The 13,898-nt window shown below is 35.5% G+C and overlaps 1 protein-coding gene across 1 annotated transcript in view; it reads left to right on the top strand.

The window, feature by feature from the left end:
• The window catches only part of COL4A3 (collagen type IV alpha 3 chain), a 174,583-nt gene that overhangs the window by 87,463 nt on the left and 73,222 nt on the right, over nt 1-13,898 (top strand). Inside the window, 11 exon segments of the mRNA XM_056808486.1 lie at nt 249-326; nt 2,380-2,442; nt 2,811-2,846; nt 4,802-4,843; nt 5,075-5,152; nt 7,285-7,347; nt 9,915-9,974; nt 10,636-10,680; nt 11,708-11,761; nt 12,072-12,136; nt 13,753-13,849. Of these exon segments, the coding sequence (XP_056664464.1) occupies nt 249-326; nt 2,380-2,442; nt 2,811-2,846; nt 4,802-4,843; nt 5,075-5,152; nt 7,285-7,347; nt 9,915-9,974; nt 10,636-10,680; nt 11,708-11,761; nt 12,072-12,136; nt 13,753-13,849 (681 nt within the window).

Here is a 13,898-nt window from a genome sequence, read left to right as displayed (position 1 = left end):
GGGTACTATTATTACCCCCGTTTTCAAGACAAGAAAAATTAGTCTCAGAGTGATTCACAGTTTGGGGTTACACAGTGATCATATGATTCATGATCCATGTAAATCATTATAATGACCACTCTTATTTATCAGTATGCTCTATGTGAAATATTTTGAGTTTTGGAATAGTATGGCTTTGGATAAAAATTAATAAGGATTATAGAAATATCATATTTCATTGGATTTAACAGATTTCCCTCATTTTCCAGGGAGCTCCTGCTCGTGAAGAAGGTATAGGAAATGGTGGAAGAGGTGACCCAGGGTTACCAGGAATCCCAGGACATCAGGTACAGAACTTCAGGCAGAGAACAGACTTGTGTCTTTGTCACCTTCCACAATAAAACTATAATAAATACTTATAATTTCATTCAAAAATTGATTCATTCATTCAAATTCACCAATCTACCTCACACATGGAATTCAAAGACATCTCTCTTAACAATCACTTTAAATTCTGTAACAATACAATATCTGATTCAACAGTGCAATGTGACACACATTTACTGAGAGCTTGCTACTTGCCAAATAGATGCTAAGCACTGGACACACAGGAAAACAGCAGTCCCTGCCTTCAAGAAACTTACAGTCTCCTAGGGAAACACTGTATGTAAATACATAGTAGAGTAAATACAAAGTAATTTGTGGTAGAGTGATCATTAAAAAGTGGTGAGATCTAGAAAGGTCTCCTCAGGGAGATGACATCCAACCTGGGTTTTCAATGAAGAGAGGGATTCTCCAGGGTGAGAGGGAAGTATATGATGGAGATAGAATGGCATCTCCAGAGAAGTGAAAATAAGTCAGTTTGATTGCCATACATAATGCATTGGGAGCACTAATTTGAGATTGCATAATGAAGGAGCCAGATTGTAAAGTCAATGTCAGAGTGGATTTTCTGAGCAGAGCAACAGTATGATCAAACCACTTTAAGAATATCAGTTTTGCAACTTTCTCTGTCATGAACCCCTTTAGAAGTTTGGCGATGCCTCTAAACTCATTCTCAGCAGAATGTTTTTATATGTATAAGTGCACAGTATTACAAAAAAATCCACCTCTATTGAAATATAGTTCTCAAAATAATTTTTAAAACAAGTTCACGGACCACCAGTTAAGAACTCCCACCTAAGATGATAAGTTGCAGAGAAGCTGCTGATCTACATTAGCAGGAGTACCCTCCTCCAGGGAATTCCCTTAACCAATGTAATCACAAGTACTATCTATATCCCTATATGACACTTGGGTCTTACAAACAGACCCCTGAAGGGTTGGAGCAGAGCCTCAGATCAATGGCTTCCACAGATATTTAGCCTTGGCTGTATCTTAATTCCTGTATCACCACAAGCTAATGAATTGTTTATCCTATCCCACCCCCAACTAATCCTGGTTATCCATCACTATCACAGTCCTCAAAATACCTAGTTGAGGAATACAAACATACCACAATTTTGCCTTCTTAGAATTTCAGTACAGTAGTGAACAAATAGAATCCCTTCCAAAAGAGAAGACTCTCTGGGTTACCCACAGCCATGGTAGTACTCTCCCCTAAGCACAGAAGGTTTACTCTCTCCATAGTCAGACCAATTTGATCTAAAGACAAAAGGGTTGTAATCCATCTTATTGCCACTATTAGCAGCCTATATCTTCCCTTTTAAAAAAAAATTCTCCAACTATACCAAAGCTAATAGGGAGTGGCTGGAATAATTGCATTAGTAGAAATTGGGTAAGCTCTATGGAAGAGGTGAATCTTGAGCAATGTTTTAAAGGAGGAAAAAGAAAAGGGGGCTCATTGCAAGGAGTGATAAATACAAAGATTTTAGTCTAGGAAAATAAATAGTTTGTCAGTGTGAGATGGAAGTGTGTTTGTATACAAGATGGAGTATATCCAAATTCCAATTGAGAGACAATGTCAGTTGATGATGAGGAGTTTTAAAATGATTCCATTCAACTGGTGAGAGCTAACAATATTTGAAGAAGTTCTTGCTGTCTTGTATTGACACATTCAACAGATGAATGAAAAGAGGCAAAGTGGTCAGGAGGATCAGGGAAAAGGAATGGGATAACCTGATTATTTGATCATAAGCAGAAGAAAAGTAAAACTATAAAGACACTGTTATGTAACCCAATAGAGCCTCTACCTAGATAGCTGTGGATATTTGCTTCCATGTGGGACTGATGATATATTCCACGGGGTCAAAGACACTTTATTCTTTGGGTTTAATGATTCATTACACATGGGGAGCTTTATTTTTCTGATTCCTTTAAAATATTGCAATAGACTTGAGAAATTAGTATTGCTCTTGTTACTTCCAGTGGGAATTTATTCTTATTCATGGTTTTTTTAAGGGTTTGCCTGGCCCCCCAGGGTTTCCTGGGCCAGCTGGACCACAAGGGCCCCCAGGATTTTTGGTGAGTATGAAGACCTCATTAATATATATATATTTAAATAGAATATTATTGGAAATAGGTCTTGATTAATGACACATGTAAAACCCAATGGAACTGTGCATTGGCAACAGGGGGTGGGGAAGGAGGGGAGGAAAAGAACATGAATCATATAACCATGGAAAAATATTCTAAATTAATTAAATAAAATTTTTCAATTGAAAAAATAGAATAGTATATTCAAGGTAGCCATGGGTATTATTTTGGGAACTTATGGATGCAAGTAGTTTGTGTCTGTCCAAATAAGTTGTTCTTCCATTGATAAAGAATTTCTTAGTGAAAATAGCTAAATCTCTTTCTGTATTGTAATTTTAATTTATGGTTTCTTTCAGGGTTTTCCAGGAGAGATGGGACTTCCAGGACCAAAGGTAGATCAAAGTTCACAGGTGGTACAGCTTATATGAGAGGTCCCCAGCTAGGCAGTTGTGAATGCCTGTTAAATCTCAGTCTTTCCCCATTGAACCTCAAGTCATAGACCCTTCCCCTGAGTTTCAAAAGGACTTCCAACAGGGACGAAAGTGTGATTTGGAGATTTCCCCACCCCACCTGTACTCCATCCCCAATCATGTTTTTGAGAAAATCAAATACACCTTCACATCAGGAAAAAGTTAAGCATCATCAGTCTGATTTCAGACATTTTCTGGCAAAACTACCCAACTGTATTTCATACTAGCTAACAAACTTGAGTCCCCAAAAGACCCATTTTATTTTGATTAAAATAGTTGTAACTAGGGCAGGGCAACTTGGCCTTTTCTCTAGGACACCAAAATTTTAAAAACTGAAAGATTTAACACATGCACCTCTTTAGCAGCAACAAAGAAACAAGTAAGCCTAGCACCTAGTTAGCAAGAATGACTATCTGTGAGTCATTATTTTTTTATTTGCCTTATGATTTCATTGATGAAGGGAGGTCCTAGAAAACAACTTCCACAATCCCTGCAGATCTGTACTTTCTTGCAGTTTAAAATCTGAACGAATTTCCTGAATTTGACATCACTGGTGTGGTGAATAGAGAGTATTCTCCAAAATCAGGAGTTCAAGTGTTACTTCTCACAGATACTGAATGTGTGATCCTGGGTGAATCACTTATCCTCTCGGGGCTTGTGGCAGTCTATAAAATACAGAGGAGGTTCTAATCTTTATAAGTAAAGAGAATTTTCTTACCTGGGAGTTCCTCCAATAAATTCATAGGTTCAGTACCTATGCTTTTCACATTCTGGATTAGAAAATTGATTTCATAAAGCATTTAGGACTGCTTGTACCAGGTGCCAAAATTTCTGGTTGCTATTCTGTAAGAACACTAAATTTGGAGTCAGAGGACCTGAGTCTTAGATACAGACCTTGCTACTTATTATTTGTATGCCTTTGGGCAAATGACTTCCTTTTAATGGGCCTGAGTTTCTTCCTCTGTAAAACAGGAGTAGTAGACTAGATGACTTCTAACATTACTTCTAGTTCTGACATCCTGTGATACTTTGATTATCACAGCAAATAAGGAATAGCAATTCAAACTCTCATTCATTTGTTTCATTTTTTATAGTTCTGTTGTGAAAGGTATTTGGTTATTATTAAGACCATCACAACCTCTGGCTTCATGTACCATTACTGGACCCTGCTAAGAATTTCAAAGCCATCATAATGGTCAAATACTTATGAAATCCAATCCCAATATCTCTTTCTGATTGTGTAAATACTAGAAGATATCATTCCTGCCTTACAGAACCAAATCAAGACCTCATCCGAAACAACAGATGAGTAGAGGGAACAATAAAAAGGGTTAAAAATGAACATAATTGAAATGCTAAACTAGCCTGAGATTCCATGTTCCATGAAAAATTGTTATTTTTCTAGTTAGAACAGTGAAGGTGAGTTCTTGATTTCTCGGCATTTTTCATACTATTTTAAAGTTGGAAGAGACTTGAGAAGTTTCAAAATATATTTCAAACCACTTATTTTATAGATTAGTAAATTAAGACCCTGAGACCTTCCCAAAAATCACACAGAACAAGGGGTGAACTAAGGGATGAGTTGTCCTGACTCTTCTTATCCAGTGTTCTTTTGACTGTAGTATTATCTTCTGGGTCAGCTGTGGCATTGAATAAAATTCCTTTCATCTCTTTGAACTTCATTTCTTTATCTTTAGAATGAGATTGCTCTGGATTAATGTTTTTAAAAAAAGTTTTATCAGCCTAAAATTCAAGGTTCAAGTATGAATATCCATTCAATGTAAAAGATTAAATAAGTGAAATATATATATATATATATATATATATATATAGTACATCAAGAATTTATAAAATCTATCCTTTATGTTTCTCCATAGGGTCACATGGGCATTAAGGGAATTGGAGAAAAGGGGGATCAGGTAATTTTAAATTCAACCTTTTACATGTTTGGGGAAAATAACTTTTAAGAGCTGTGGTATAAAATTTCTGGTAGAAAAATAACATTTCAAGTGAAATGTATTGCATGTGTCTCGGGTTGCCTTTTGCTTGGTCTTACATAATGTCACAGAGAAGGAAGTTATATTTTTCAACTATATTATCTATAGAGTCTAGTTATTTTGTTCTGGCCATTTATTTGTTGGTTCTTTTAGGGTGTGAAAGGGTTAACAGGACCCCCCGGACCACCAGGTGCAGTTATTGTGACATTGACTGGACTGGAAAATCTAACGGTAACTCTCCAACAATATTTAAGTTTTACCTTCTGCTAAGCCTGTTATTCTTACATTTAAGACTTCTTTGAAAAGGAGAGGATAGTGAGGCAGCATCCATACCCAATCCAAATTTCCATTAATCCAACCCATTAGTCTTGGCCCTTCCTTTCCCCATTACCTCTCACTTGCTTTTCAGGAATGGAAGACTGGGGAAGAATAGAAGAATAAATTATGGGGTGAGGGTAGGGATAGGTAACTATGATTGGAATGTCCTGGTGATGGGTTGTAGGTAAAAGTGGAGAAAGGTGGAGGGCTTCAGTAAGTCCCCAGATTTCTGATTTCAGTGTCCCAAATTTTATATCTCCTTTGTAGTAGTCAGATGGCCAATTGACCAGAGTAGAGCTGTTTGCTGCAACAGTAGAGTTCAGAAATTTTACTCTTCACAAATATGATTTAACTCTTCATTCAACTATCCATTTTGGGGACAATTATGCCCTTTAATTTTTGTGAATAATTAAAATAAATTCTGTACCTAACATAGCCTTTGTAAACCAAAGTGCAAATAAGAACTTTTTCTTAAATTTGCTCAGGACAAGCTACCTCAAACCAAATCAAAGTACAAGCTAATGGATGAAAATCTAAATTTACCAAACAGATAAATTAGGAAATATTTTTTGAAGTGTAAACAGTAAGAAAAAATTGCTTTATGAAAGGAACCAAGTCTCCTTTGAATGATATAATCACATTATTCTAATTATCAAATGAAATAATATATGTAAAGTGCTTTGTAAATCTTAAAATCCTATATAAATGTGGGCTATTATAACACTATACTTACTTAAGTATATTTAAGATGATTTAATTTTAAAAATCCAAACTATACATAGAATTTTGGCAAAATATTTATTGAATAAATTGTGGAACCCTGCAGGACTTTATAGAGAAGCAAGCAAATTGAGCCTCTCAAAGGTTAACTGGAAATTTAAGGTCTACCTTAACTCCAATTTACCTTATACGTTGTAGCTCAGCAGAAAGATCTCAAAGCCTTACCCCAGGTACAAAAATTGCATAATGACCCAAATTTTAATTATGAAATGCTTCACTTTACTCTTTCTCTTCCTTCTACCTCCCCATCTCTTTAAAAAAAAAACACAAAACCTTCATGACAAATATAAATAGTCAAGCAAAAAACAATTCCCACATCATCCATGAACAAAAAGATGTCTCTCATTCAAAATATATATTCCATTTCCCTCTGCCAGGAGGTGGGTAGCATCTTCATCATCAATTGTCTGGATTCTGACTTGTCATTCTAGGAACAAGAGTTCTTAAGTCTTTCAAAGCTGTTAATTTTTACAAGTTTGCTTTGGCTCCATTCACTTCATTCAACTTCAGTTCATATAACTCTTCCAAGTCTTCCTTGAAACTGTCTTCCTAGTCATTACTTATAGCACAATAGTATTCTATTATATTTGTGTATAATAATTTGTTCAGCCATTCTTTGTTCCCAGTTCTTTGCCACCATAAAAAGAGCTGCTGTAAATATTTTTGTGCATATAGGTCCTTTTCCTCTTTTTTTTGATCTTTGGGAATTAAAGTGTAATAATTATATAGTTTGGTAATTTTGGGTATATTGTTCCAAATTTCTTTCCAAAACAAAATGGCTGGACCAATTTATAGCAATTAGTGCATTAATGTACCTGTTTTCCCAGAGTTCCTCCAACAGTTGTTATTTTCCTTTTTTGCAAACAGCAGATGTGGTGGGTTTGTTATAGAATCTCAGTGTGGCTTAAATTCGCATTTTTCTAATTATTAGTAATGTTGAGCATTTTTCACATACACACCTAACTTCACATGGGAGAGGTGCTCCTGAAAAGATATTTTCAATCTGTTTATAAAAGTAAATTAGATTTGATTTTAAGTGTCCTAGAGTAACTTATTATTAAAAGGAAACCTGAAATGAATCCTTTTCCCACAATGAACATTTCTTATTAAATATTAACAATCACCATCTGAGACAAGAGGTTCATATAATGGGTTTTCTAATAATGAGGAATATTAGAGAACCAGCTTCCTTGCAACTTGGAATGTCCAACTTAATTATAACCTTATCTGAAGAGTGTATAAACACTGAATTATTTTTGTGACAGGACTACAAAGGGGATAAAGGAGACAAAGGATCAGTGGGAGAGCCAGGACCCCCAGGACCAAAGGTAAACTAAATGCATACAGCATTACTTCCCAAACCTGTAACAAAACATGTCAATGTATGTCAATGTGTGAGGAATATTAAACCATCATAAACATTAAGAAATTGGCTCATAATTTTATTTGACTCCAAGTATTAACAAAAAACCTCTAGAATTTTACTTTTCTGAAAATGTAGCTATAATAACATTTATGCAACAATATTAACTATAATAATATTTAGCTTTATTATTATAATTTAAGCATAATAAAAACATAATAAATAATTTTAACTTGAATAAGTCACTTAATCTCGATGGATAATAAAGTAGTGAGGATTTCAAGCTGTCATATATCTTATGTCCTGGACCTTTCTTATTAGAGTCTATGAATATAACTATTATTTTTTCTTATCTTTTCATTCTTCTCTTTCACCCTAATTTTGACTCTTCTTTCTCGCCACATGGCGCTGATTTCCGATTGCTAAACCTCTGGCTTAACAACCAGTTCTACTCTCCTGTGTTTCTGTCATAGATGATATCTGCAATCTATATGCTATTTAAAGCTACATAGTCAAAAAGTGGTCTAAGATCACAAATTTAGGGCTAGAAAAGACCTTAAAATTTAATTTGACCCCTCATGTTACAGATAAGAAAACTGAAGGCATAGAGGGCAAACATTTTGCCCAATGTCACAGGACTAGTAACACAATTACCTCTTTTTTTCCTTTTGTTTGGTTTTTTCCCCCTCTTTATGTGTGTGTTTGAAGAACTTATACGAGTCAATCATCAAGCATTTATTAAGTACTTGTTATATGCCAAGCACCACATTAAGCCTTGGGCATACAAAGAACAAAAAAAAATTCCCTGCTCGTAAGAAACTTACATTCCATTGAGGAAGACATATATGTGTGTGTGTATAGACATACATATATATATATACATACAACATAAATAAAGAGTATATGAAAGGTATCCTTTAAGAACATAAACTATTCTTCTACTGAGATCCTACTCCAGCACCTCATCATGACTTATGGGTTTTCATGAGTTCTCCAAAGCTGCCCCAACAGAGTCTATATGGTGGCAACTCAATCTGAGTCACAGCATCAACCCAGTTAAATTTAAAGAGCTTTATCACCAGGAATTTGGCCATCTCAGGACCCTTCTAGTATTATGATTCTCCAATCCTAAAGGCAGTAAGTAAAATCAACAAAAACGGATAGCTTCGGTAAGATGAGTACTCAGATGACAATGACTTCCATCACATTTCTAGAGATAATCTTTAGATTTCTCTCTTTAACCAGCATACACTCTTCCCTTAAACATATATGGCACCTGGAAAGAGTGGTTTAAATGTAATGTACAAAGGTGATGGGGTACATGTTTAGGAAATACCTATGGCAAAGGAATACTATGCAAATCGTAGTGCTGGAAGTCTTTTTCTCCCTCATGGAATTCTCTTTATGTATAGTTCTCTGTTGAACTTCAAGGATACAATTGCCCCTTTCAACAGCCAGAATTGTCTCCATCACAAGGGGGGAGGTATCACTCTCCCTGAAGCTTGGGTGGTTATATAATTGCATCTTTGTGTCTGTTCTGGTCCATTTTTGTCTTTGGTGGTTGGTTACATCATCTTCTATTGCTTCCTTCCCCACACTGATGCAATCAATGGAAAAGTATAAGGGGCAGCTAGGTAGGTCAGAGGATAGAGCCGGGTCTAAAGATGGGAGGTCTTGGGTTCAAAGCTGAACCCAGACACTTCCTAACTGTGTGAACCTGGACAAGTCATTTAATCCCAATTGCCCAACCCTTAATTCACTTCTGCCTTGGAATCAATACACAGTATTGAATCTTCTTTTTTAAATCCTTATCTTCTATCTTAGGATCAATATTGTGCATTGGTTCCAAGGCAGAATAGCAGCACATTTCTTAGCCCTTACCACTCTTCTGCTTTAGAGCCAATGCACGATATTGACTCTAAGATGTAATGTAAGGGTTTATTTAAAAAAAAGATTTAGAAACATTAGCTTCATCCTTCCATACCCTCTCCCCCTCAAGAACAATTTCCTCCCAAGTGCTTTGTTGGAACTAATAAGTATTCTTGACTTCAAAAACTGAATTTTCTAACTCTGGGCTGGACACCTCTGGATTGGTTTCACTGATATGTCAGCCCAAACGGTATGGCTGATTTTAGCCAATTACATTGCTTTATTTCTTAATGAATTTAACAGATTCTTATCATTCAAACAGATCAGAGAGCTTAAAATATCTCATTTACACATTTAAAACTTTATCGGATAGGGGCAGCTAGTTAACTCAGTGGATTGAGAGCCAGGAGTATAGAGGGGATGTCCTGGGTTCCAATGTGACTTCAGACACTTCCTAGCTGTGTAACCCAGGGCAAATCATTTAATGGCCATTGCCTAGCCCTTACCATTCTTCTGCCTTAGACCAGTATTAATTCTAAGATGGAAGGTAAAGGTTTGGGGAAAAAAAATTTCCTTGCATACACATCCATTAATTGGTTGAAGTGAATGAGGAATTCCACTCTTACACAAGAATATATAAGCCTTAGTATTTCTCTAATACAGGGGCTACCTGGAGAATCTCATGGATCTGAAGCTGGTACTCCTGGAGACCCTGGCCCTCAGGTGAGAGTCTTCAATTCCTTTGTGAAATGTGTGAATTGGTGCTAACAGCAATTCAGATTCTACTTTGAAAACCAAAACATAATAAGTCTATGCATAAATGTGTTTTATAGCATGTGTACATAAATATCCACATATGTGTATATAGCTGTATATACATAGGTATTAGAAATGAGGTTTAAGATTTCATCATAAAATGCTTTTAAACAGTAGAAAATTATCAAAGCAAAGTTTAATTATCCTTATTTTAAAAAAGCATAGAGGCAACTCAATTATTCATCCATAGGCAAGGGGAGAAATGATGTAGATAATATAAAACCTCAACATATCTCAGAATCATTTATATGTGATATTGGAAAGGATGTTTATTCAGAAACAAAGATAAGAATCTGATGTTCTCAGAGTTCATAGCATTTAAAAATAAAAAATAAAGAAACTAAATTGTGGAGAATCAGCTCAGGAATAAATAGAAATCTCTTTAATTTTCTTCTCCATCCTTCCCTGCTTGCTTTTTGTTGTTGTTGTTGTTTTGACCTCATACCTTCCTTGGGCTCCAAGAGAAAACAGTAAACAGAAGAGTCAAATGTAATTGACTTTTTCTGCTTTTATTCAATAGCATGTGGACTTTTTGCATCTTTTATTTGGTTTATTTTTTTTAATTTAGGGGAAACCTGGGAAAGATGGTGCCCCTGGTTTCCCTGGATTTCCAGTAAGTATTTTATTTTGCATTATTTGTTGGAACTAGTATCTTTAACTCTAAAATTGGAATTTCTATCTCTGGGCTTGGATGGACTGACTTCACTGATATGTAATTCATAAACCCAGTAGATATGACTCATTTTAGCCAATTACTATTATTCCCTTATGGTTAAAGCTTCACTACTACCTGGGCAAAGGGAGCTTTATCTCAATTGCAACCTGTTGTCTTTTGTTTGGAAATGTTAAATGAACAGTGCATTCTAGTGTGGGAAAGAAAGGCATTGGGCTTGGAGTCAGGAGACTGGGCTTCAACTCCTGTTTTGGACATTTAGGAATAGGGAACTATGGGTGAATTACTTCTGGCTGTCTGCTTCTTTTCCTGTAAAGTAAGTACAATGCTACTTGTAGTACCCACATCTCAGGGCTGTTGCTGGGTTTTCACAAAATAATGTGCATAAAATGCTCTGTAAATCTTGAGTTGCTCTATACATGTCATTTTTTATTATAGAAAAATGGTGTGGTATAGTGGTTAGAGTGCTGGACTTAAGAGTCAAGAAGACTTAAACTCACCCATATTCCACCTCTGAAACTGTTCAAGGACAAGGACCTTTTCTCGTTTTTATTTTTGTATCCTCGGAGCCTAATACTGTGTTAGATACAGAGTAAATGCTTAATAAAACATGTAATTTAATTGGATCTACTAAGACATCAACGGGTTACTATCTGCACTGTAAGAAATTTCCAAACTGGAAGTTTCCTAGGGTGATCTCTGAGATCCTTTGTGTATTCCACAAACCAATAAAAAGTTTGTCATTTAAAAATATAAATAAAGATATCCCTGACAATTTAATTTAGCAAATGCTGATTAAATATCTACTATGACAGTCTTATTCTAAAGTCATTCTTCTGTACAAATCTAATATGAATACATTTTTTTCTCCTTTGTTACAAACAGTAGTTTAAAACATTTATACTGGCTATAGGAGAAATTGGTGAACTCCCTTCTCCTTTAAATTTTCTTTTATTCTTTCCTTTAGGGATCTAAGGGTGAAAAGGGTTTTCCTGGATTAAATGGTGAAACTGGTGTTAAGGTAATCCTCTCCTTAGTATCTTATGACTTTATCCTCTTTTAATTTGATTAGATTTTATGGGGGAAAAAAAAGATGAGGAAGCAAGGCACAAGATACAATCTTCATAGACTTCAGTAAGATGTCTTATTGGGGTTTCCAGTTTGCTGAACAATTTAACATTTGTATGTAAAGTCACAGTGACTTTCAAAGAAAACTTAATGAAAACTATTATTTTGTGAGGAAATTGAGTATTTCATTTATAATATTACAATTGTGATGTCTTTAACATTCCTCGATTTGGTTGACAATTACATCTATTTTTTGAATACAGGGATTTAAAGGAGACATGGGCCCATCAGGATTTCATGGTCCAGTAAGTTTCAATGGAGTTGTCTGGTAATATGTTCAGGGACCCTGTAAAGGCACTGTACTCTGACTCAGTAATTCTTGTAACAACTCTTAAATTCACATGATAACATTTACCTTTGATAAATACAGGGAAGATACTGTATTTGCTGGCACTAAGAATGAAGTTGATTCCCAACTTTGTGTTCAAGGACTGTAAGAATAAATCCCTCCTAGACTAAGAGATTTCCTCTCCTTATATCAAATCGATCAACTAAAAAGGACTTATTAAGGCACTGAAGTATGCTAGATAATGCAATGAATTTCAAGTCATAAAGATCTGGATTCAAATCCCACTTCAGGAATTTTTTAACTTTGAGGAAATCACTTAGCTTCTCTCTTAGTTTCTTCTTCTGAATATGAAGGTGGTGTATTTGGTTGCCTTTCAGATTCTTTCTAGCTTTAGAACTACAGTATCATAAACTATGTATATAGAGCCATAACTAGAAATTATGACTCCTGTAAAAAAAAAACAACATTGTGGAAAGAACTCCATCTTTAAGGACAGATATGGTCAGATAGTGGAGGAGAGAAAGACACAGGGCTCTCTTTAAGGCTGCTACATGGGTGGGAGGAAACAAAGGGAAGTGTCTCTGTGGAGAGATTTATCTGTGGTATAGGAAGGTTTAGGAATCACGTATAAACTGATAGGAAGGATTATGAGCTCTCTGAGTTAGAACTACACACTCTGTGCAACAATCTACCTCTCTGCTAATACAATAATACTAAACTATGAGTGCTTGTCCATGGCCCACAACAAGAGGAAAATGTAAAAAAGAAAGAAAGAAAGAAAGAAAGAAAGAAAGAAAGAAAGAAAGAAAGAAAGAAAGAAAGAAAGAAAGAAAGAAAGAAAGAAAGAAAGAAAGAAAGAAAGAAAGAAAGAAAGAAAGAAAGAAAGAAAGAAAGAAAGAAAGAAAGAAAGAAAGAAAGAAAGAAGGAAGGAAGGAAGGAAGGAAGGAAGGAAGGAAGGAAGGAAGGAAGGAAGGAAGGAAGGAAGGAAGGAAGGAAGGAAGGAAGGAAGGAAGGAAGGAAGGAAGGAAGAAAGAAAGAAAGAAAGAAAGAAAGAAAGAAAGAAAGAAAGAAAGAAAGAAAGAAAGAAAGAAAGAAAGAAAGAAAGAAAGAAAGAAAGAAAGAAAGAAAGAAAGAAAGAAAGAAGAAAGAAAGAAAGAAAGAAAGAAAGAAAGAAAGAAAGAAGGAAGGAAGGAAGGAAGGAAGGAAAGAAAGAAAGAAAGAAAGAAAGGAAGGAAGGAAGGAAGGAAGGAAGGAAGGAAGGAAGGAAGGAAGGAAGGAAGGAAGGAAGGAAGGAAGGAAGGAAGGAAGAAAGGAAGAAAGAAAGAAATAGAGTAAGGTTGTGGGATAAAGGATGCTATACTAAGCAGAGGAAGGAATGGTAATCAAAGTGGCTACCTGGGGCGAGATTAAGAGAATAGGCAATCAATAAGAATTTATTACAATGCCTCCTCTGTTCCAGACACTGTACTAAACACTAGGGTAAGGCAAAATCATAAGCAGTCACACTATAGTTGCGAGAGTAAAGGTATGAGACCAACAGAGGATTAGGAGGTGCTTGAGCACCCAGATGCAATGCTCTGGTTATCTCATCCTAGTTATGGCTCTGACCAAAAATATAACAAAATAAGCAATGTGTTTTTTCAAAGTGGCTGTGAAAATATTGCCATCCATAACAGAGCTATCTTCTTAGAGGTACAAAGCTGCGACAAAAGATGAATTTTGTGTTAGTAGAACCAAGCAC

Source organism: Monodelphis domestica, chromosome 8 (genome assembly GCF_027887165.1).
Source record: "Monodelphis domestica isolate mMonDom1 chromosome 8, mMonDom1.pri, whole genome shotgun sequence".
NCBI classification, from domain to species: Eukaryota; Metazoa; Chordata; class Mammalia; order Didelphimorphia; family Didelphidae; genus Monodelphis; species Monodelphis domestica.
The sequence above is the reverse complement of the archived record's forward strand: the minus strand, read 5'-3'. Positions and strand labels throughout refer to the sequence as shown.